This window comes from Ascidiella aspersa, chromosome 4 (genome assembly GCF_963924565.1).
Source record: "Ascidiella aspersa chromosome 4, kaAscAspe10.2, whole genome shotgun sequence".
Lineage (NCBI taxonomy): Eukaryota > Metazoa > Chordata > Ascidiacea > Phlebobranchia > Ascidiidae > Ascidiella > Ascidiella aspersa.
In genome coordinates, this window is record NC_139450.1 from 10,814,993 (window position 1) to 10,834,603 (window position 19,611).

The 19,611-nt window shown below is 35.7% G+C and overlaps 3 protein-coding genes across 5 annotated transcripts; 1 reads left to right on the plus strand and 2 right to left on the minus strand.

The window, feature by feature from the left end:
* Positions 1-1,656: 1,656 nt before the first annotated feature.
* LOC146147178 (uncharacterized) lies at positions 1,657-6,083 on the plus strand. Its single transcript, XM_083387932.1, has 5 exons — positions 1,657-1,712; positions 1,784-1,927; positions 2,361-2,464; positions 2,964-3,124; positions 5,673-6,083. The coding sequence occupies exons 1-5, from the start codon at positions 1,657-1,659 to the stop codon at positions 6,081-6,083; spliced, it is 876 nt and encodes a 291-aa protein (XP_083244058.1).
* Positions 6,084-6,397: 314 nt separating this feature from the next.
* Positions 6,398-9,505, minus strand: LOC146147179 (small ribosomal subunit protein eS21-like). Of its 2 annotated transcripts, XM_083387420.1 has the most exons (5): positions 9,382-9,505; positions 9,097-9,247; positions 6,922-7,005; positions 6,577-6,632; positions 6,398-6,501 (listed from the first exon to the last, which is right to left on the minus strand). In XM_083387420.1, the coding sequence occupies exons 2-5, from the start codon at positions 9,193-9,195 to the stop codon at positions 6,483-6,485; spliced, it is 258 nt and encodes an 85-aa protein (XP_083243546.1). In that variant the 5' UTR covers positions 9,196-9,247; positions 9,382-9,505; the 3' UTR covers positions 6,398-6,482. The 2 variants fall into 2 exon arrangements, with proteins under 2 accessions (XP_083243546.1, XP_083243547.1); XM_083387421.1 differs by lacking the exon at positions 6,398-6,501 and having other exon boundaries at positions 6,573-6,632.
* Positions 9,506-11,145: 1,640 nt separating this feature from the next.
* LOC146147180 (uridine-cytidine kinase-like 1) lies at positions 11,146-19,433 on the minus strand. 2 transcript variants are annotated; one of them, XM_083388582.1, is made up of 16 exons: positions 19,305-19,433; positions 19,142-19,232; positions 18,543-18,642; positions 18,285-18,391; positions 18,002-18,172; positions 17,836-17,907; positions 17,674-17,769; positions 17,481-17,574; positions 17,350-17,411; positions 17,014-17,021; positions 16,692-16,790; positions 15,492-15,648; positions 12,197-12,319; positions 12,008-12,130; positions 11,679-11,820; positions 11,146-11,609 (listed from the first exon to the last, which is right to left on the minus strand). In XM_083388582.1, the coding sequence occupies exons 1-16, from the start codon at positions 19,370-19,372 to the stop codon at positions 11,575-11,577; spliced, it is 1,548 nt and encodes a 515-aa protein (XP_083244708.1). In that variant the 5' UTR covers positions 19,373-19,433; the 3' UTR covers positions 11,146-11,574. The 2 variants fall into 2 exon arrangements, with proteins under 2 accessions (XP_083244708.1, XP_083244707.1); XM_083388581.1 differs by lacking the exon at positions 17,014-17,021 and adding an exon at positions 17,210-17,226.
* Positions 19,434-19,611: the final 178 nt, after the last annotated feature.

Consider the following 19,611-nt stretch of genomic DNA (forward strand, 5'->3'; position numbering starts at 1 on the left):
ATAAATCTTATTGTTTAAATAACAGTTTGGAAATATGTTGCTGACTACAGAACAAATTGAAAGTATTTCATCGAACGTTGGAATTGGGTGATCGACTGGGCTCGTAAACACAACTAACATGATTCTTTAAACACCTCTCAACCTTTTCTGCATTTTGCCTACGGAAACTTTCTGTACAAAAATAAACTACATTTTTTCTCAAATGGAAAATATTTAACAGCAGTTTGCACTATCGTGGCTAGTCATGTGAAATACGCGTCCAAACACATGTAGGATGCCGTAGCTGCTATATATCGCTGCCAAGGTTGTATCCTTCTTACATATGTAACCTCAATTGTTTGTCGCTGAGGTCGCCTCGCGCGTTCTTCTCCACTTACGACCTCTTTGTCGGCTGGACACTTTTAATTCGCTATTGTTTCGGCGATTTGTTGTTGCGTATTCTCATCCGTGATGTATTGTTGGTGTGTATGCGATATAATCATAGCAAATTCCAGCGGTAACTTAAGATCCCGGCTTAAAAACGATATCGTACTTTCGGTTTAAAGCTATAGTATACATTAGAGTGTGTTAGACCATGAGGAACGGCACCAATATTTAAAATGTCTGCGTATACGCAATGAATGCGCACCCCTTTACACTTTTAACCATGTCTTGGGCCGGTCCGCGAGGAGTTCGTTGCCGGTCCGTAGGGTTTCCAGATTAATTTTTTTATTTAAACCCAAACTGCACATAAAAAGCCGAAAAAGTCAAAAATAATTAAATGTATTTTTATATTGAAAACACATTAAGTTTTGGTTTCAATTGAAAGATATAGACCATGGTTGATTTTGTATGATAATAAATCACATTTAGCATCAAGCTGTCGTAATCGTTCAAAACAATAGTGTCTAATCTAACACGTCATATGTGCAATATGTCGAAAATTGGCTAAAATATCTTGTTTTTTTGATGTTCAAGTGTGGTTACCTTAAAGTGCTATAGAATAAAATCATGGAAACAATGTTTATAAACAATGTCCCATATTAAAATTATTGATCATTATAATGTTTAGGCAGGAAAGTTTTCTAAAATATGGTATGCATTTTACTGAACATTTGTTGTTTTTACGGCCGGTCCGCAACAAAGTTTCGGTTTTAAACCGGTCTGTAGTGCAAAAAAGGTTGCCTATACCCCTGCATTACAGCAATGTATAGAAAACTAAATAAAAAATTGTTTATTTCGATCAAGCAACAACATAATATTCCTGTGGTTAAATGATTGGAGTATTTAACAGTGCTAAAAAGAAAAGAAATCGTACACGGTTGACAGTATATGTGACACCAAAGAGATAAAAGGCGTGGAAAAAAATCAGAATAAGTATGACGTAGTACATAACCGATAGTAATCAGAATTACATACCCGATATCAGTCGGATACTAGTAGGCTAGTGAATAAGATTTAAATCATTCCCTAAATCCCCGCTCGGTTTGGTACCGGCATACTCGAATTATATGATTTAGGTTAATCATTTACTAAACCGGCGAACCAAGCGTTTCAAGTAATACCACATGCCAGGCAAATCTGAATCTGTGTAATATCGCCTAACAGTACTTTTCATAGCTTATGTGCACGCTGAAAGCTTATATCCTTAAGAGAAAGAAAGCGTATTGGTACAAGATGGCAGGTACTCAGTCTGTTCCAGGATTTGATCGTTTTATGTTCAAATCATGCAGGTCAGTTTCGCCAGTTACCGTATCTACCATTGTACAAACTCGCACTTTAAAAGTCTATTGTGCGATTACAGGGTTTTCTTTTCTTTGTGCATCTTGGCAGAGGCAGTGTGGTACATTGCGACGTTTGAAACTAGAGCGTTACATTTGCGGGACGCCGGTCTACCAATCCAAACAATCTACCTCGTGTTCTTGGTCTTTTTCTACTTCGGCTTTCGGTAAGTTGAGTTGCAGAAACGCATAATTCTTATTGCAGGTTGACATTCTGCCTTGAGCATAAATTGCGATAGTAAACTGGACGCTTTGTTTTCTATTTCTTAGTTTTTTTTAACTGACATAACGTGGAAGATAAAGCAACGTACTTAAGAGTATATTAAAAAAATTCGTTGTCAGCTTTTATCTTGAGTTTTAAACAACATTTTGAGCTGCATTGCATTTCGGAAGAAGGAAAACGAGGCTTATTTTGTACAGTTTGACAACACGCTTAGCAAACACATTGTAGCCTACTCACAATACAGATGCTCGCTCTCTATATTAGCAATGCATGTATTGCGTTCCTTTCGTAGCCTACTCTTAAGGTGCAGCCGGGACCTCAAAATTGGGTCAGTTTAAGAATATTAATTAAGTGTTCCTAACTTTCGTGTGTTGCAGTTTGTTGATGAACAGCAGAGTCGAAGAATCCAGCTTGGGAATGATTGTCACCTACTGCATTTTAAACTTGATTGTTTACCATCCATTCGGCGAGGGTATAAATGGTAATGAAGTCCGTGCAACCGTTTGTTTTTTCTAATTAATGTCTGAAGATATCTTGAAGGCATACTCTTTTAGATTATATAAATTTAAACAATTAAAATATACCCAGATTTAACTTCTTGATGCAGTGTTGTAATAACTTGACTTAAGTCACTGTTTTAAATTGTTTTTAACTCAAGTCTTTAGGACAAATGACTTTGATTAAAATGAAGTGTTTTCATTACGCATTTTTTATTATAAAATTGGGTTTTACGTTAAGTTTTGCACACTAAACAATTTGCTTGCTATATGTCGCGTTGTGTTATTTAGTTATTGTTTAGTTGAGTTATTGTTATTATCGGGCGAGTTTATCAGTTTTAATAGTTTGATTTTTTATGATTGGACTTGGAATTACAGGTCATTTGAAATGACTTGTTTGCAACACTGCCTTGACGTTTCTTCAGATTATATTTTCTAAAACAAAATATATTCCCCTGATAATGGAAAGATTCGTTTCATTAGGCGACTACCCTGCACATATGCACAGCGACATAAGCGTGCACCACATCCTCACTTCGACGGGATTGATCGGCGGGTTACTGGTGATGATCGGGGTTCCCGACATGCAGCAGCGTCGCAAGATTATGCACGGTTCAAAGTCATACGCAGTTAATCTTGGACGGGTAGGTCGTGTTTAGTAGGCCTACCATATGTCCTCTTTTAGGAGGATTTGTCCTCTTTTCTCAAGAAAAATGAATGGTCCTCCGAGGACGCTCAAAAGTGTCCAAATGTACTCTTTTTTGGCATTTCAAGTTAGTTGCTTATACTTTTAACAAGACTAGGCGAGACGTTGTATTTATTTTCAAAAAATACTGTAGTCATGAGCAAAAATTGCGCCCGAAAAATGGCAACAGAACCTCACATTTCAAAAGGCCGATTAATAAAGCAAAGGTGTGAGTTTTGTAGGCCTAGCCTACTATCAGTTTTACTTTATGGTAGGCTATGTTTTATTTCTTACAGCAGTTTGTCTAGTTAGTCTATAGCAGCGGTTCTTAACCGGGGGACGCGCCTCCCTAGGGGGGCTCTAAGCAATTCTTGGGGGGGCGCTAGCTCTAAGCATTTTTTTTGCAATGATTCTAATGGTTTGGTTAGGTTGACACCACTCCTACAGCGCTTAACAAACTCTGTTTTTGCCAATTTTAACATTAAAACGGCAAAAAAATTTCAAAAAAAAAGGTATAACGGCCCTATTTAATTACAATTTTGCTAACTTACAGATAAACGATTAAATTCATCCACCATTCACAAAATTTTTGCCCTTACATTTTTATTTGTGCTCGACATCGCAGCCTTACAACTGTGGAGTAAATGCCCTCACAATACATTTGTCAAAATCAGCTGGTGCACGAGCAATTTATTGTGTGTCCAATGCTAAAAACCTCCCGAATTTACAGTTTCATTTAAACCCAATTTTTTTTCGCGCTTCGCGCGACCAACGATAAACTTCACTATTTTCAAGTTGTCGCACTGATATTTAATTAAGTCGAATTGCTTTTCGTGGAGGAGGGGGCGTAAAACATAGGAAAATTACCAAGGGGGGCGCGGCTGAAAAAAGGTTAAGAACCACTGGTCTATAGCATACAGGTGTTTTTCATTTTTCTATATTATTTATACATTATAATGCTGAAGAGGAAAACTCTGTTTACTGAAGCTACGCCAGAGGTATCCTTGTTTCAGAAAAGGACGTGGTAATTTCGAAGCTGAATGCAATACTTGTGGACAGGGGCGCCCGCAGAAAATTTTCCAAGGGAGGCAATCAGGGGCGTAACCAGAAAATCAAAAAGGAGGGTCATGAATTTTAAATTTAGGGAATTCCCCTATTTTTCGTATGACGTTAATGAATAATGATGTCATCAAACAGTGACAGTATGACGTCATAGAATGGTGATTGCAAGACGTCATAAAAAAACTAATCAGAAACAGCCAAATACGTTCAGCAAAGCGACCACGTGCGTCGTTAACAATCCTGTCAGGCGCCAGCTGCGAAACCACAGTGTGCAATCGTTAACTTCAGGCAAAAAAATAAACCAAGACCGTGAAATAAGTGTGATTAATTGTGGTAGAATCATACATAATTCGACTATCAGCAGCACAGTTTTCAAGTTCCATGAACGGAACTAGCGCTAAATTACAAGCACGCCTTTCACCACCTGCAATACTGAACGAAGAAGATCGGTTTTCCCGGGTGTTATCATGCCACGTTTAGCGCAACAATTGCGCCGACCTGTGTGCCAAGTCAGCTAAATTGCAAGCTGTGGTTGAGGGGAAAAAAGTTGTGTCCATTGCACACTTAGCACGTGGTCTCAAAATATGCTTAAAAGAGTATAATTTTGCGTTAACCATCATTACATAAGAGTGGAGACTTTGAAACGCGCACAACAGTCACCATTATACCTCCTTTTAAGAATCTGCTTCAGTTAAACAAATGTCGATGTCACACCAACATAGGATATTAGCGGCACGCCGCTTCCAGCAGTTTGTTAAACCATGACAAAAACGAACAAAAAACGATAATATTACTTACAAAAAGAGGGGGTAATAACTCCCGCTCCCCTGGATACGCCACTGGAGGTGATGGATAATGTATAATATTTTTAACCTTCATAAGTGATACATAATACACTAATAATACTAATAATCGCATTTTGAAATTCCAGGGGGGGGGGGGGCAAGTGCCCCCCCTTGCCCCTCCGTGCGGGCGCCCATGCTTGTGGATATGGCACGTTTTTCTCAAACGTAACAATTCTACTTTCGTTTTACTTACAGGCACGAAAATGTCCTCTTTTTGGGTCCTGAAAATATGGTAGCCCATGTTTAGGATCTATAGATTTTTTACTAAATTAATTTTCGGACTTCGCTGTAGCATTTATTGTAGACTACTTTGTGACAAAGACAATTGCTAATTAGACAATGCTTTCATTCATCTTGTTCGCTCTTTAGTGGAAAAAGTCGACTACAGGTCTACATATATACTAAGTTTTCTTGAAAAAATACGGTTGATGATTTTACCTAATCGCTTGATAATAGCAAAGCTCTAAAACAGTTGTACGAATTGCTATATTACATGGTTTAAATTTACCAAATTTATAACAAGAAACTGCCACTACAAAATTTTAGGGTATTGTTGTGTATGCCTATTGCTAAGTTTGCACTTGTTACACTCCTCTACAGGCTTTAGTGGCAATCGACTTCGCGTCACAAGTGCTCTACTTTCGCTTCTACCAGCACAAGCTACGCACGACACAGATCTCGATGATGGGTGGAAGCCCCCTCTTTCACGTTCTCTGCGTCGGTTCTGTTCAGCTGGTCGCTGCGCACCAGTGTTGGTTGGGAAGGAGCAGCGCACAACGCAAGATCGGCGCGTTCGCGCTTGGAGTCAGCACGGCGGTGTTAACCGTGGCACAAAACGCAACGCTGGCCGGGCCCTTGGGCCTCTACCATATGAAGGTGGACGCGCGGGTGCACCACTTTATCACACAGGCCGGAGTTGCGGTCGCGTGCTGCATGCTTTACGCAACCGCAGGCGTGCGGACTTTTGCGTTCGACGCGGAGACTTTACAGGGGAAAGCAAAGACTCAATAAACATTGAAGTTGATCGAAAAGCACTGGTTCTCGAGTTTTTAAGTGTCGTTGTTAATGAAAAGATAACTAAATTCAAACGAACCGCTATGAAATGAACAAATTTTGACCATCGATCGTTTTAAAGTTACACCACAAAACAAATCACAAATTTGCCCGTTTTAAAACTTTGCCTTTTTTAAATAACATTTTATTTCAAGACACGTGAATCGGTGCAATACCTATGCTACAGGAAACAAAAGAAACCTTTTGAAATTTAAACTGGCGAAATTTTTGATCTGTCTAGGCTTGTCTGCTGTTACTTTATACATAGGTGATTACTTAAGCTTGCTGGGTCGTTTATTCGATGCTTCGCAAAATCATCGCACAAAAAGACAAGCAAGACGTTTGTTTTATACTTCTTTACTTGGTGTTGAAGTTCCTGAAATAAACAAAAGCAATCAAAGATAAATATTTTTTTTAATTTTTAAGGCCTGGTACAATGAGCAAGACTTACTTTGGAACAATACCGTCGCGCATAGACATCCTGATGAGGCAATCGTCAGATTCTCCCTGTAAAAGACAGTATTGTGTTAAATGGGATGAAGTCATTGGTTATAAACAGAAAGATCTTTCAAGAGTTTTTGAATGTTTCTGTATCATTTAAAATATCTCTTCTTTTAAGTTAGTGACCAATTACTGCCCATGCATTACCACATAATTTGATAACAGCTAACCGGGGGTCTTCACGTCTTTTTTTATACCTTTTTAGAGGGGTACTTAATGACATAATACACAGTTTAGTAGTTATAAAATAGCTATACACTATACACGTCTCCAATTAATACTGTTCATAACTTACCATACGTCTGATGTCCCCACAAATGGCATATGGTCGCGATGAAGTCATTGCACGGCCAAATTCATCAACATCGATGATCGCTAACTGTAATAATAAAAATGATGGAATTACAAACAATTTAACAAAACAGCCTACTAGCACCTTAAATTAAACCATTAATGTTGGAAATTTACAGGAATAAACAAAGTTCTCCAATATATGCTAAATATTGGGCAAAGGTGTCCTACTGTCCTTTCTTTACGAGACTTAAAACATCAAATTTCGGCCCTGTATTTATAGATATTAGTGCACATTTTTTTTGGCTGAGGTGTGGGTTAGCCATGATTCCACACACAGAAGTTTATGTTCAGGTGGTTAAAAGTATTGTTAGATTCAATTTCTTGTTTAATCAGATTAAACATATCATTCTGAAATGACTTACTGCAAATCCCCAACAAGCCATTTTCAACTTAAGCAAGTCCCATTCCAAGACATTAGTTATGTAAGTCAAAGTCCTAGTGTCATTATCTCACTGTGAAAAGTAGGGCAAACACACCTGCAAGCTTTTTTTTTAATAGACCAAACATTGGCATCAAAAAAGAACGTTAGAAAGTTATATTAAAACGGTAAATTATTTCCAATCCATACAATATTTTGCACAGTAATAAACAAAAGTAAGTATGTTTTACTAAAATATGCTTTTGTTTAAACCATTTTAGATGAAGTCATTTTGGTAAAAAGACTGAAGGCAAGACAGTATTAGTTGAAAACAGTGAATACTAATACATGTTTCAGATTGAAAACTGGATATATATTTTGCAGGTGAATTGTGCAGCTGTAATAAAGTTGTCAAAATTTGCACGACAGTAAATCCAGTCTGCATGTGGTAGGTGCACCGTGGAGATTAATTTAAAAATGATTGCACACCTAAAAATTTTATGCTGCCAACCCTAGATCAGTGATTCTTGATCTTTTTTACATCGAGGCCCCGGTTTGAAAGGCTCTCAACCTTTGTTACCCCCTGCTTATAAAAATACCTAGCATTGTGTTTATGTTTTCACTTGTTTTACTTCTCCATTTAATAACAAATACAGCCACTAATTAAAGGATAAATGCACTTTAATTAAAATTAACTTAGTTAGGCACAAAGCTTGATCTTACCAAGGTATTTATATATTTAGCTCTGTTTTGTGCCGAGCCAAATAAATGCTACAAGCATTACTACATTCTTCAAAATGACTTCTGGAATTTTTTTATTAATTCGTTACTGTTACTTTACCTAAAATTGACCTTGAGTAATCTGCAACAATATTTGAAAATAGTGACACTTTGGTTTTGCAATACCTAGCTAGAGAGTTATGCCCCGTGCCCGTGGCATAAAGTGTCATAATGCAGACAGGTGGGCGGTAAATGCAGTACTATCCTGAAAACCATAAAAGAGACTGACAATTTGCGCATTTTAGCGACTAGGCGGCGATTGAATGGATTTATAAAAATTGTTCACTAAAAGCACGGCTGTGGCCTATAGTGCCCTGCACCGCAACAGGCCTAATTTTCAACCTAGAATAAGTTCTAGGAGACTAAGAGAACCATTAACATTAGTATAGAACAAGAAATAAGCTATTGCTGCCAGGCATAATATATAAGGAGTGTTTGCTATTCCAGCACGTCGAAACATCGATCTATTATATATACTGCTGGAAGAGCAAACACTCCGTTATTAGTATAAAACATTGGCGCTGGTCTAGAATCCTATCCCATTTTTGTTCGGGGTTTATATGGCTAACATTATTTGGGTTAGGCTGCGAGTTAGTGTTTGGGTTCGGGTGGGTCAAGTATTATTATTATAGATCAGTTTTCCAATATTTCTTTCTTGTTTGAAACTTTAATTAAGAACACACAATAGGGCCTACAAGGCAACAAAATGGAAAGCATAATAATATACTATTAAGACCAACAACATATTAAAGCCAAATACAGAGTTATAGAGGGTATGGTATGATCAGGAGCCATTGGCCGGCGTTAGGATGCACTGCTTTGGCACCAGATTGTTTGTCCCCAAGGACTTATTTAGATGTTATTATGACTATTAGGCTAGGTATAAGCCCTAGTTTGGTCCTATTCTTAGTGTTTTATTCCGACGTTAATGTTGTTCTTATTTCGGTCTTATGGCTGGAGTGCCTTTAAAAGTTTTACCTGCACAGAAGCATGATCCTTGGATGCAATGATGCGTCCACTGGCAGAGCATTTACGAGGAATGTAAAGATCAACGATTTCTCCAGCGTCGTTCTGCATACTTGTCGCTTGACTTATTGTCTTCAAAGAGTAAAAAGTTACGGCCTCTAAACTGCAATAAACGGAAATGTTGAAACACACGAAAAGAAATATAAATATATGCAATGAAAAATAATGCCAGAGATTATTTAATTGACTTAAAAATGGTTTGTATTCATAATTATTTTTTAAAACTAAATTACTTACCACAGACACAGTCTCTTAGCAGCGCGTGGAAAGGAAAGGATTTTGACTTACTCCAGGGCACTCCGGTATGTTTTTTCATAGAAACATTATAATGTATGATATAAAAAAACTAGTTTTTGAATAAACCTTAAAAGAAAACATCACCAAATTTATTACAATGCACATATAGTATTTTTATGCCCTTTCTAACTATTTTTTACAATTTTTAAGTGTCGCATAAGAAACGTCGAATCAACATTAATGATAGAGTAATCGTCAGCGCAAAACCTCTCAATGAATCACACAAATTTTTAATGCAATTGGGCAAAATGCATTCTTGCTTCGAATTTCGAAGTCACAAATAATGTAACATATGTCTGTAACAAACGCGTTGCGAAATGTCTTGACTAAATATAGCTTTGAGCGACAGCTCTGCGTTATTTCGTGATGACGATGAGCCAGCGCAATTGAAGGTTACGTCACGCATAGTATTGGCGCATAACAACAAGACGGTTGGACTATAGCGAAAGGTATTGTGCTGATGCAGGTAGTAGTCAGACTTAAAACTTATTGAGCTATTATTTTTTTTAACTAGTATTTCTACTTGCTGTGTAGGAATTAAAATGTACGTTTTGCGTTGTTACAACTACGAACGGACAAAGGATATTATGCTAAGCTAACAACCACAACCTTACTGATTTGTCTGAAATATTGATTTGGAAAATTTTTTTCAGGAAAATGATAGAGTTGGCGTGCTATGATAAGTTATAATAATGAAGCCAAAGCTTTATCCACGTATTTGCACCAAGTCCAGAACTTTTCTGGACCAGAATATATTTGGTAAAAAAAGTAAATCCAGACACCATAAAAGAATGAAGTCTAAAAGAAATGGAATTATAAAACCAGCACGGTTTACTTTCAAGTACAATTCTGTTCACGATGAAGCAGTTTTACTAATTCAATGCCTGTCCAAATTCGAAACGCTGGGTATAAAACAACAACGGACAGCAAGTAAAATTTGCCTGGGAAGCTCAAACAATTTGTTTCAGGATGGCACAAAAACGAGTTTAAGTACAAAAGACAAACCAAAAAGCACTTCCAAAGTGTTCGGAACTTTTTATGAATCTGGCATGTTACTGTCGTTTAAACACTTTAGTATACAAAATATTGCAAAAGGACACAACAAATCGAAAATCACAAAAGCAGTCAGTCACAGGAAAACAGTTCATGTGAAAAGCACTGTTGAATTAAAGTATAAAAAATCTAAAGAGGCAAGTTTTGTTGGTACTGAAAACAACATAAAACTGTCTCCTTTAAACAAACTTGCTACATCGCCTATTGACTCTTCTGTAAATGCACTAGCAGCTTACATGGAAAACGTTTTATTTGTCCCACAAAAGATGTCTGTGATGGCAGAAATGATGTACACATAGCATCCATGTTAATCAACACTTGCTTTGTTTTTTTAATATTTAATGCATTGAACTTTTCTTTTATTCTTCTAACTTGGTGGTTCCCAACCTGGGTCTCGCAACCCCAAAGGGGTTCACAACAAGTTGTCTAGGGGGTAGCCAAGTAGTATTTGACATTTGTATTTATGTGGCTTCTGCTGCAGTGAACCAGTCGTGCTTATGACGTCACCATTACACTTTTCAATTGATTATAAGCGTGCTCAAAACAGTAACTTAGCTTGTTATGCATACTTAAATCCGGACATTTTAGCCAAATTTTGATAGTCTCGATTTTTCCCCAATTTAAATTTTAAAATGTGTTTTTTATTGACTCTGGTCTATGTATCATACACTATAATTGTGCGGCCGCGCAAGTTATTGAAAACCTAAAAGGGCTCACAAGAACAAAAAGGTTGGGAACCCATATGACTTTTATGATTTTCTTTTTTTGTTGTTTGGAGTATTTGAATGCTGTATGTATACTTTCCTGTGTATTGTTTTACAAAATCACACTACATTATTGCTATGGTATTTTGTTTTGCCTAATAGAAAATGTGTTTAACAAAACAGTACGTAAGCATTTATTGTACAACTGGCAGATATGAGTATAAATGGGGCACAAATTATTAACATATGATTCTTGTAGTGCAACAGTAACAGTAGTATTTTGAACCACCAATTTTTAAAGCAAAACAGAAATTACATAACATATACAGGAGTAAACCACAAAATTGCACCTTCATCTTTTTGTATTTCATTTTTTTCATTCTGTTCCAAAATATCGATCACCAAAATTCCCTAGAAACATATAAGAGCTGTAAGCTTCTATAAATTTTGTAAACACCAATCCAATGGATGCTTACTTACCGATACCAGGTATGATATGATAATTTGCATCCAGCGTTTTATCAACTGCAGTGGTTATTATTTGTACATTAGGGAAGGCATAAGCAACAGAGTGGACCCCACTTTCAGCCATCAAAAGGGATACCAGTAATATATTTTCCTCCTGAACAATACATTAACTATGTAGGTAGGTGTAGCAACCGCATTAGTTATATAGGACAGGTGTTCAAGTGTTACCATGAATAGTTATACAGTAAAACAAGAACTTGATAATAAAGTAATAAATTTAACTTAATAACTACTCCATTGCTTTCTAATTGCTGAAAGCTAAAATATAAAACATTGTTTACTTTAACTTCATGATCCAAAAGCACTCTAATGGCCATCATTGCTGCTGCACCAGTTGCCACTGTAGCATCCATCAATATAACATGATCTTCGTGTATTTTCTTTGGAACCCTTATGTAGTGAAGCTAACAAGAATAATACAAATAATTAAAATGTAAAAGTTTTCAAAAAAGTTACACATTCACAATTACTTCTGGTTCATTGGTATCAAAATTGGTTTGAATTAGTATTTTTCCCAGCCGGATATCTTTAGTGACGGAAAACAGAGCTGGTTCCATTGTTTCTCCTGCACGCAAAATGGACATTCCACACAGCTGTAACACATATGAACATGAACTTTGCATGTGGTATCCATCTAATAAATATATAGATACACAAGGATGGGTAACTACCTAAAAAAAATCATACCAATAGGAAAATGTTAAGGTTTTTTCAAATTTTAGTGGCCACACTAAATTGAATAAAATCTAGTTAACATACATGTGATAACAAATTGTCTGAACAATAATGCGGTGTGGAATGACAATATCAAGCTAATTCAATATTTAGGACTCGTGACATTGTTGCAGATCCAACACCTAACTAACATCATTTCAGCAACAGTTTGCAATCCACACTAGTCTTTTTCACTTAAAAATATAGGCTTCCAACGGTTTTGAGTAATGTTTCAAGTTGGGGCTAAACTGTGCAGGTCACAATATAGCAACATAAAAAAAGTAACAAAAAGTCGGCCATTGCTTCTGATTTATACATCAATGCGAAACTTTATTACAAAGTTGTTACTAGGGATGTTTAATACTTGGCAATTTATTCGGATACAGATACCCAAAATTTTCAAATGACGTCATTGCTATGCTCCAACAAGAAATAAAACAATGAAAAGGCCCTTTTCCAGGACCAGTTTTTAACCCACCATAACTTTCGATAAAAGATACTACCACTTGGCATGAGGTATCGGCTCCGAACCGAATATTATCTGACATCCCTATTTATACCATATTGTGCAGAATATCTTGATATTGTTTATGAGGTAGGGGTATTTAGAGCAGATGAAATTAAAGTGTACATAACAGGTGACAAGCATTTTTGGCCTAAATTCTTTATTTTTTTTGGTCGTGCCCCTAAACCTAAATGATGTGTTTGTCAAAGAAATGTATCAAGCTTGCCATGTTTAGGCGATAAACAAGATTTTTAAGAAGTAAATGATATAGGAAAAAGTTGCGCAGAAGGCGCAAAATTTTTTTTTGACATAGAGAAATACATATGGGGTACGCTGAAGTACAGTCTGGGGGACTGGGGGTGCACATGTCTGATTTTCTTACTTTAAAACTGTTACATAGATACGTTGTTTTGGGGCGAACTCATGTGCACACATGCAGCAAGTCAGATTGAAAAGCGAGAAAATAAATCTTAAAATTGGGATAATTTTTTTTTAAACTGGGAGAATTTTTTAATAAAAAAATAACGGTGTGTCATAATCCAAATTAGTACAAATTGTTTGCCGAAATTAGAGTCACATAGTGAAGTGCAACATGCCATAGTATGCATAATATACCTCAAAATATAGTTTAAGCCTTAGATGGAACAGCATGGCATATAGTACATTCTCGTTATGCCCATGCAATATCATACCTGTCTATTTAACAGTAATCGCAACTTTCATGATTACTTTTTCAACTCAATAAAGAAGTATTTGCCAAATCAAGTATAACTGCAAATACACAACAGTTCTATCCAAATTTAGTACTTTTTGAACTAATAAACATATGCCCAACACTGGCTTTTCCCTGCTAAACAATGTGATTCGCACTTTTTTTCAGAATGCCACAAAAAATTAATTCCTGCCAATTTTAGTGCATAATGTTCCTACATATTCAACATTTAAAAAAAATATTTGATTGAAAAATCGATCATTCAAAAAAAAAATTATTAAATTAAAAATTTTTTTTTTTAAATTTTTTAATTGTTTTTTTTTTGACAATTTCTTCGGTTTTCTGTCTGATTCTTCGGCTGACATAGTCGCCAAGTCGCCAGCTTTCTGCCATACTGGTACATAAATGACGCTTTGTCTGTTATTTCACCTGAAAAATTTAATTAAAATAATAATTAAACAGTTAACTTTTTCCACAACTTTTATTACTGCTTTTTGTTCTTCTGTATTATCAATTCATGCGCACAAAATCCTTTATTTTATCATAGGTCAATGGAAAAAATTAAATGTCCAGCCTTTGATTCAATAACTCTTAAATACAAAGCCAATGTTTTTTTAAAAATGAGGTATTTTTAAAATTGTTTTCATAAAGGAGTCTTTTTATGTTCAATACAGCCACAATATAACTAATATAGTTCAACTATAGTTGCACTATAATGGTTATGTTTTGAATACCGGTTGTTAAACTATCCCTTTTTAAGTTGGCCAATTTTCCACTACTTTTATATACTTGCATACAAGTTATTTCATTGTAACATATAAAGATATAATAATATTCCTTAAAGTCTGAAACTGCTTTGTTTCACATTAGTAATATTGACTCCTATACTTGCCATAGTCAGTTTAGGTAAATTATAAATAAAAGCAAAACATTGCATTGACCTGATTAAAAGGTTTCTTCACAAAGACAAAATTTCAGGTTTAAACACGATAATATTGCCAACAGAGGCACATAAAAAGCTAATATATTATTTTTAACACCCACATGTGATTAAAAGAGAATAAGAAGCTTCAAAGATTGTCATAAAAAGTTGCTGGTGTTAAATATAGCCAGGGTTACCATCTGATGAGCTCGAAACATGCTGCTCTCTGACGACTAGGGTCGGATCCAGGATTTTTGTTTGGAAGGGAGCCATGGAAACTTAGAGATGGCATCAAAAATTTATGTATTTTTTTATGGACTGATTATTGCCCCTGGTGATAACATAGTTTACCACACAAAGTTCTTCAAAAATGCCGGCTTTTATGTGATGCTTCTAGCAAAGTTATTAGGTTAAAAAGTTAGGACCTAACACAGTTTTAAATAATAGCTTTATGTGGGATTTCTTATACTTAGCATTAAGATATCTAGTTGATTTTAATGGCATAAATAAAAGATGGATATATTATGCTTTTCACGGCTCTTGCCAAATAAGAGAAAAAATAAAAACATTATTTTAGAAATAGGCACATTAATGTTTTCTGAGACATTGTAATTTAAAATAAGCACAAATCTTATATGGACATGGATTGGTAACCCTGTCTATAGCCTATATCAAGTATTGCACCAGGTTGGTTCTTGTTAAAAGTACTGATAAGATACTTTACTATTGCATTGAAAGGCCAAATTTTGACTAAAAAATTTATAGATATGGTATCACAAAAATGACACCACTTGTCAGTTCCTTTCCTTTTGTCTAGTTTAAATTAAACTGTTCTGGCTTTTTATTGAAATTGCTTCTAAATTTCATGGATTGTGTTCTGAGGGAAATCTTTTCAATGCAAAAAGAACTTACCCCAGTGCCACTAAACTTTGTTCCTGTATAGGTGACCTCCTGTGGGGTCTGCACCTTATGGCTTTGGTGGGGTAAGAAAGATAAGGCATATTCAAACAGCAAACGCATTAGTCGTTTTGAGTAGAAAACAAAGTCATCTCTTGCAGTTGACTTATTTCTAAAGTAAAATTCAGTCAAGAATGTTTAGTTTAGCATGTGAACAGCAAAAAAGTAAATAGAACACAAAATAATTTGATACATTTAAAATATTTTCATGTGATATGTAGGGATGCTCAAAGTAGAATATCGAATCCAGATGGGATTCGAATCCAATTCTGTCGTTTATTTCGGGTAATTGGAACCGATATAATTTAATGTTTTACCGTGGATTGTTGCGCCTAATTGCACAAACGCGTGTGGTAAGTTGGCATGTCGCTGCGGCGACCAATTTATAGTGCTTGCTTTAATGTAACCTGGTAGTGCAGTGTCAGCGTTTTTTCGGGCGACCAATTACTTCGTACGGTCTAATAATTAAAGTGTCAATCAAGCGTTATTGGGCAAGCGACTAACGTGTAATGTTAGGAGCGGAGTTCGCACTTTGCCTAAATGCGTAAGTTGCAAAAGTAACACGTGTTGGCCATCGAGAAAATGCGCTATAGGGTTACTTAAGGTCAACTTTAGGCCAATATTCAGCGAGGTTATGCAGTTATGCACAGCGTAAATTGTCAAGTATTTGTTATGTCAATAGTAACTTTGTATTCTGTGCATTACATTATTTGACTGCATAACAGATCAATTAGTCAAAAAAGAAGCACTGAGACCCAACAATGCTTTCAAATACTGTACCAAATTGCTAAAGAGTTCTGTGTGCAGTGTTGCAATGTACTCACTATTGTCAAAAATATAAGTTTTGGCAACAACCTGAACAGTGGACATGTATTACAGTTTACACAACTGCTTTAAATGACAGTTGTTAAGAATGTAAAACATTTTTTATTATAATGTACACATGTTAGCAAATTGTTTGGGCGATTTATTGCTGTGATTGTGGGCCCTGTATGGTAGAAAAAGATTAATCCATTCCCCAAACAAAATCGAGGTTAAATAATTTAATAAAAATATACAAGGATTCGCTATTCTGGATTCGTTATTCTAGATTCGAAACCTATTATTCTAGAATACCTTGGTATTCTACTTTGAACATCCCTAGTGATATGATACCTTAAAATGGTATGGATTCCTTTAACTTGAGGCGTTGCTTCAAGTACACGAAGTGTATCAGGAAGCGGTTGTCCTATATGCGCATTAGCCAACTGACTCCTAAACATTAGTAAGATGAACATTATGTGTTTATATGGATTAGGGTTAATTAAACATTTTCACTCCACATTGTTCATAGAAATAATAATCCGATCTAATTCAAAATGTAATTAGTAAAGCCTACTACCAAAAAAAGTGTGGGTTTAATTCATTCTGTTTATTCTGAACTATTTCAAAGTTAAAAAAACTCAAAAAATCGGTTAGTTCAATTATAGATCGGCACAGATGTCTCTTAAGGAAAGAATGCACATCGCGCAAGCCAACTACCCATGATATCTACCCTTTAACCACATTCTCAATATATTAGATATCCACAGATGTGCAAAATTAAAATAATACATAGCTGATAAGCTTAAAAGGTTGATGTATTTTTTTTTAATTTATGTAACATTACTCATCAGTATAGAGGAGCGACTCACCGAAAATTTAAGTTTCGCTGGATTATTTAATGCAGAATTCCAACAAAGGTGGCACCAAACATACAAAAGTAAAATAATTGGATTACGTTTGTGAACCAATAATATAAATAAAGGCAGTGTCATGTCCCTTGTGTACTTACAATATCCAATTGAGTGAGGACATGTTGAGCAATTAGGTTAATGGCAACTTCATTGGAGCCTCCTATATCATAAAAAAATATTATGTTTGTCAAAGTAACCATCTTTTTTTCTGCTGTAAGACAAATTTTACCTCTGGGAACAACAATATCAGCGTACTGTATAGTTGGTTCAATAAATTGCTCAAATGCTGGCTTTACAAATTTGTGATACTGATGCAATACTCCCTGCAATAAAAGTGATATGAAATAACTAAAAAAATAATGGTCTCAACTTGTAAAATTTATCACTCCACAGTATTTTTAGTTGCTGTTTGTATGGCACACCTGCAGACTCCTTCCTCTCTGTGTGATGTCCCTCCGAAGTCTGCGTGCCAGTCTCTCATCAGAATCAGCGTCAACAAACACTTTCATATCCAGAAGCTGCAAATAATCCAGGAGTAAAATAATAGCAATTCAGTTGATAATTATGTGGCAAGAGTAACATACCTCCCTGAGTTCAGGTTTGACAAACGCCATGATTCCCTCAAAAAGGACAACATTTGCACCATATAGAGTTTTCTAAAAAAACATACAAAGCACCAGCATTAACAATTTAATTAGATTTCAGGCCGGCAATCCTTGGGTGAAAATTTTAGTTCATCTAAAATCTTACAGTATTCTTTTTTCTTGAATGTGTTGTGAAATCATACATAGGTATTTCAACCCGCTTTCCTTGCTTTAATTTTTTCAAAGTCTTGCAACACAATTCAAAATCGAAGGCATCAACATGATCAAAGTCATATTCATTTCGTCCAGCTATTTCATGCTGTTCTGGAGTTAAAACCTGGTAACATAAAATTGTTGATTTTTTCCAAAGTTAGGAAATAAAAAAGGTAAGAAACAAGCTGATGTAGCATAAAATAAGATTTCTATTTGAGAAATGTGACATAATTGACCTTATAAAAAGAGTCCATAGAAAGTAGCACAACCCATGGAAAGTCAAGTGCTTCAATAATTCGCTCTGCTACTGTAGTTTTTCCAGAGGCACTGCCACCACTTAAGCCTTTGACAAGACAATCATATTATTTTATAATTTATCAATAAAGAATAACAACAAATCATTTCATTAGTATTTTTGCATTTTTCCCCTAATAAAAAGCAAAATGACAATAAAATAAAACCAAAAGTAATCTAAAGTGTGTGAGATAGATTACCTATAATAAAGGCTTCCTTTCGTTCGCCCTGTTCGTTATACCAAGGTGGTCGCCCAGCTGTATATATGGCCCGCTTTGTGGTTTGGATCACACTCATAGACTGCAATACAATAAGCAAATAATAACCAATACAGGTGAGGCTGTATATCTTAAATAGCAGAGTGACAGTCCAAAGGTGTGCACAAATGTTTTATTTAATATACCTGGTTTGGGATGCAACCACAATTCCAAGCTTTTTTTAATTTTGGTATGCAATTTACTAATTGAGGTGTAAACAAAAATCACTTTAAAACAATCTCATATGTGTGCACCTGCCACAGAATGCAGACTAGAGAGGCAGTATGTATTTTATTTTTATTAAGAGAGTGTGTGGAGGGCTCTCACAGGTGTCGGAATGACCGGCTACAACTAAGGTCAAAGTGCACACCGGTACTATAATGTATTCAAAAAATCGGGTTCATGTCAATTTTTGGGCGGTGCAGGTTTAGTTTGTTGAAAAAAATTACGAGCGTACTTGCTATTTTTCTATAGTGGTTTATTACCAACTTTTTACTAAATCAAATGTATACTAATATATATAAACTGAATCATAATTAAACCTCTGAAACACTGGTGTTTCTTTTGCGAAGACTCCGGCTTGTGGTGGGGGGTCTCACATTTTCGGAAGACTGCAATACTTCAGAATCTCCACTAGACAGAACAGAACAGAAGGGTGAAATTAAAAAATCGTTTACATAACTTCATACACATGCTTAGTACAACCTGTTTGATCTCGAAGAAAGTCGTCTTTCTTTATGTGGAACCGATACAGCGCCGTTGTTATTCTCCATTTAGTTTGCTTACGTATCAAGGATTTGCAACCAGTAATAAATAAATGCGCTTCTTTTTAATCGGAATATCACGCATGAGTGATCCGAATTCAACCATAAATTTGTTTACAGTCATTAGAATATGACAAGAGATTGAAAGAAAGGACAAGTATTGGAGTATTGGTACTGTCTAAACAATTTAAAACGTTTTTACGTTAGCTGGTGCAATCCAAAACAGACTGTTCCGCGTCAAGCATTGG

Bases quoted from the DNA above. Each gene is read 5' to 3' on its own strand.
- LOC146147178 (XM_083387932.1), top strand. From the start codon at position 1,657: ATGGCAGGTACTCAGTCTGTTCCAGGATTTGATCGTTTTATGTTCAAA. The intron at 2,465-2,963 runs GTAATGAAGTCC...TCGTTTCATTAG, and splicing joins ATTCGGCGAGGGTATAAATG to GCGACTACCCTGCACATATG. The intron at 3,125-5,672 runs GTAGGTCGTGTT...ACTCCTCTACAG, and splicing joins ACGCAGTTAATCTTGGACGG to GCTTTAGTGGCAATCGACTT.
- LOC146147180 (XM_083388581.1), bottom strand. From the start codon at position 19,372: ATGGAGAATAACAACGGCGCTGTATCGGTTCCACATAAAGAAAGACGA. The intron at 18,392-18,542 runs GTAATCTATCTC...GTCTTGTCAAAG, and splicing joins AAAGGAAGCCTTTATTATAG to GCTTAAGTGGTGGCAGTGCC. The intron at 17,908-18,001 runs GTAAGATTTTAG...ATGTTTTTTTAG, and splicing joins ATTCAAGAAAAAAGAATACT to AAAACTCTATATGGTGCAAA.
- LOC146147179 (XM_083387420.1), bottom strand. From the start codon at position 9,195: ATGCAGAACGACGCTGGAGAAATCGTTGATCTTTACATTCCTCGTAAA. The intron at 7,006-9,096 runs GTAAAACTTTTA...TTATTATTACAG, and splicing joins AGGATCATGCTTCTGTGCAG to TTAGCGATCATCGATGTTGA. The intron at 6,633-6,921 runs GTAAGTTATGAA...TGTCTTTTACAG, and splicing joins GTGGGGACATCAGACGTATG to GGAGAATCTGACGATTGCCT.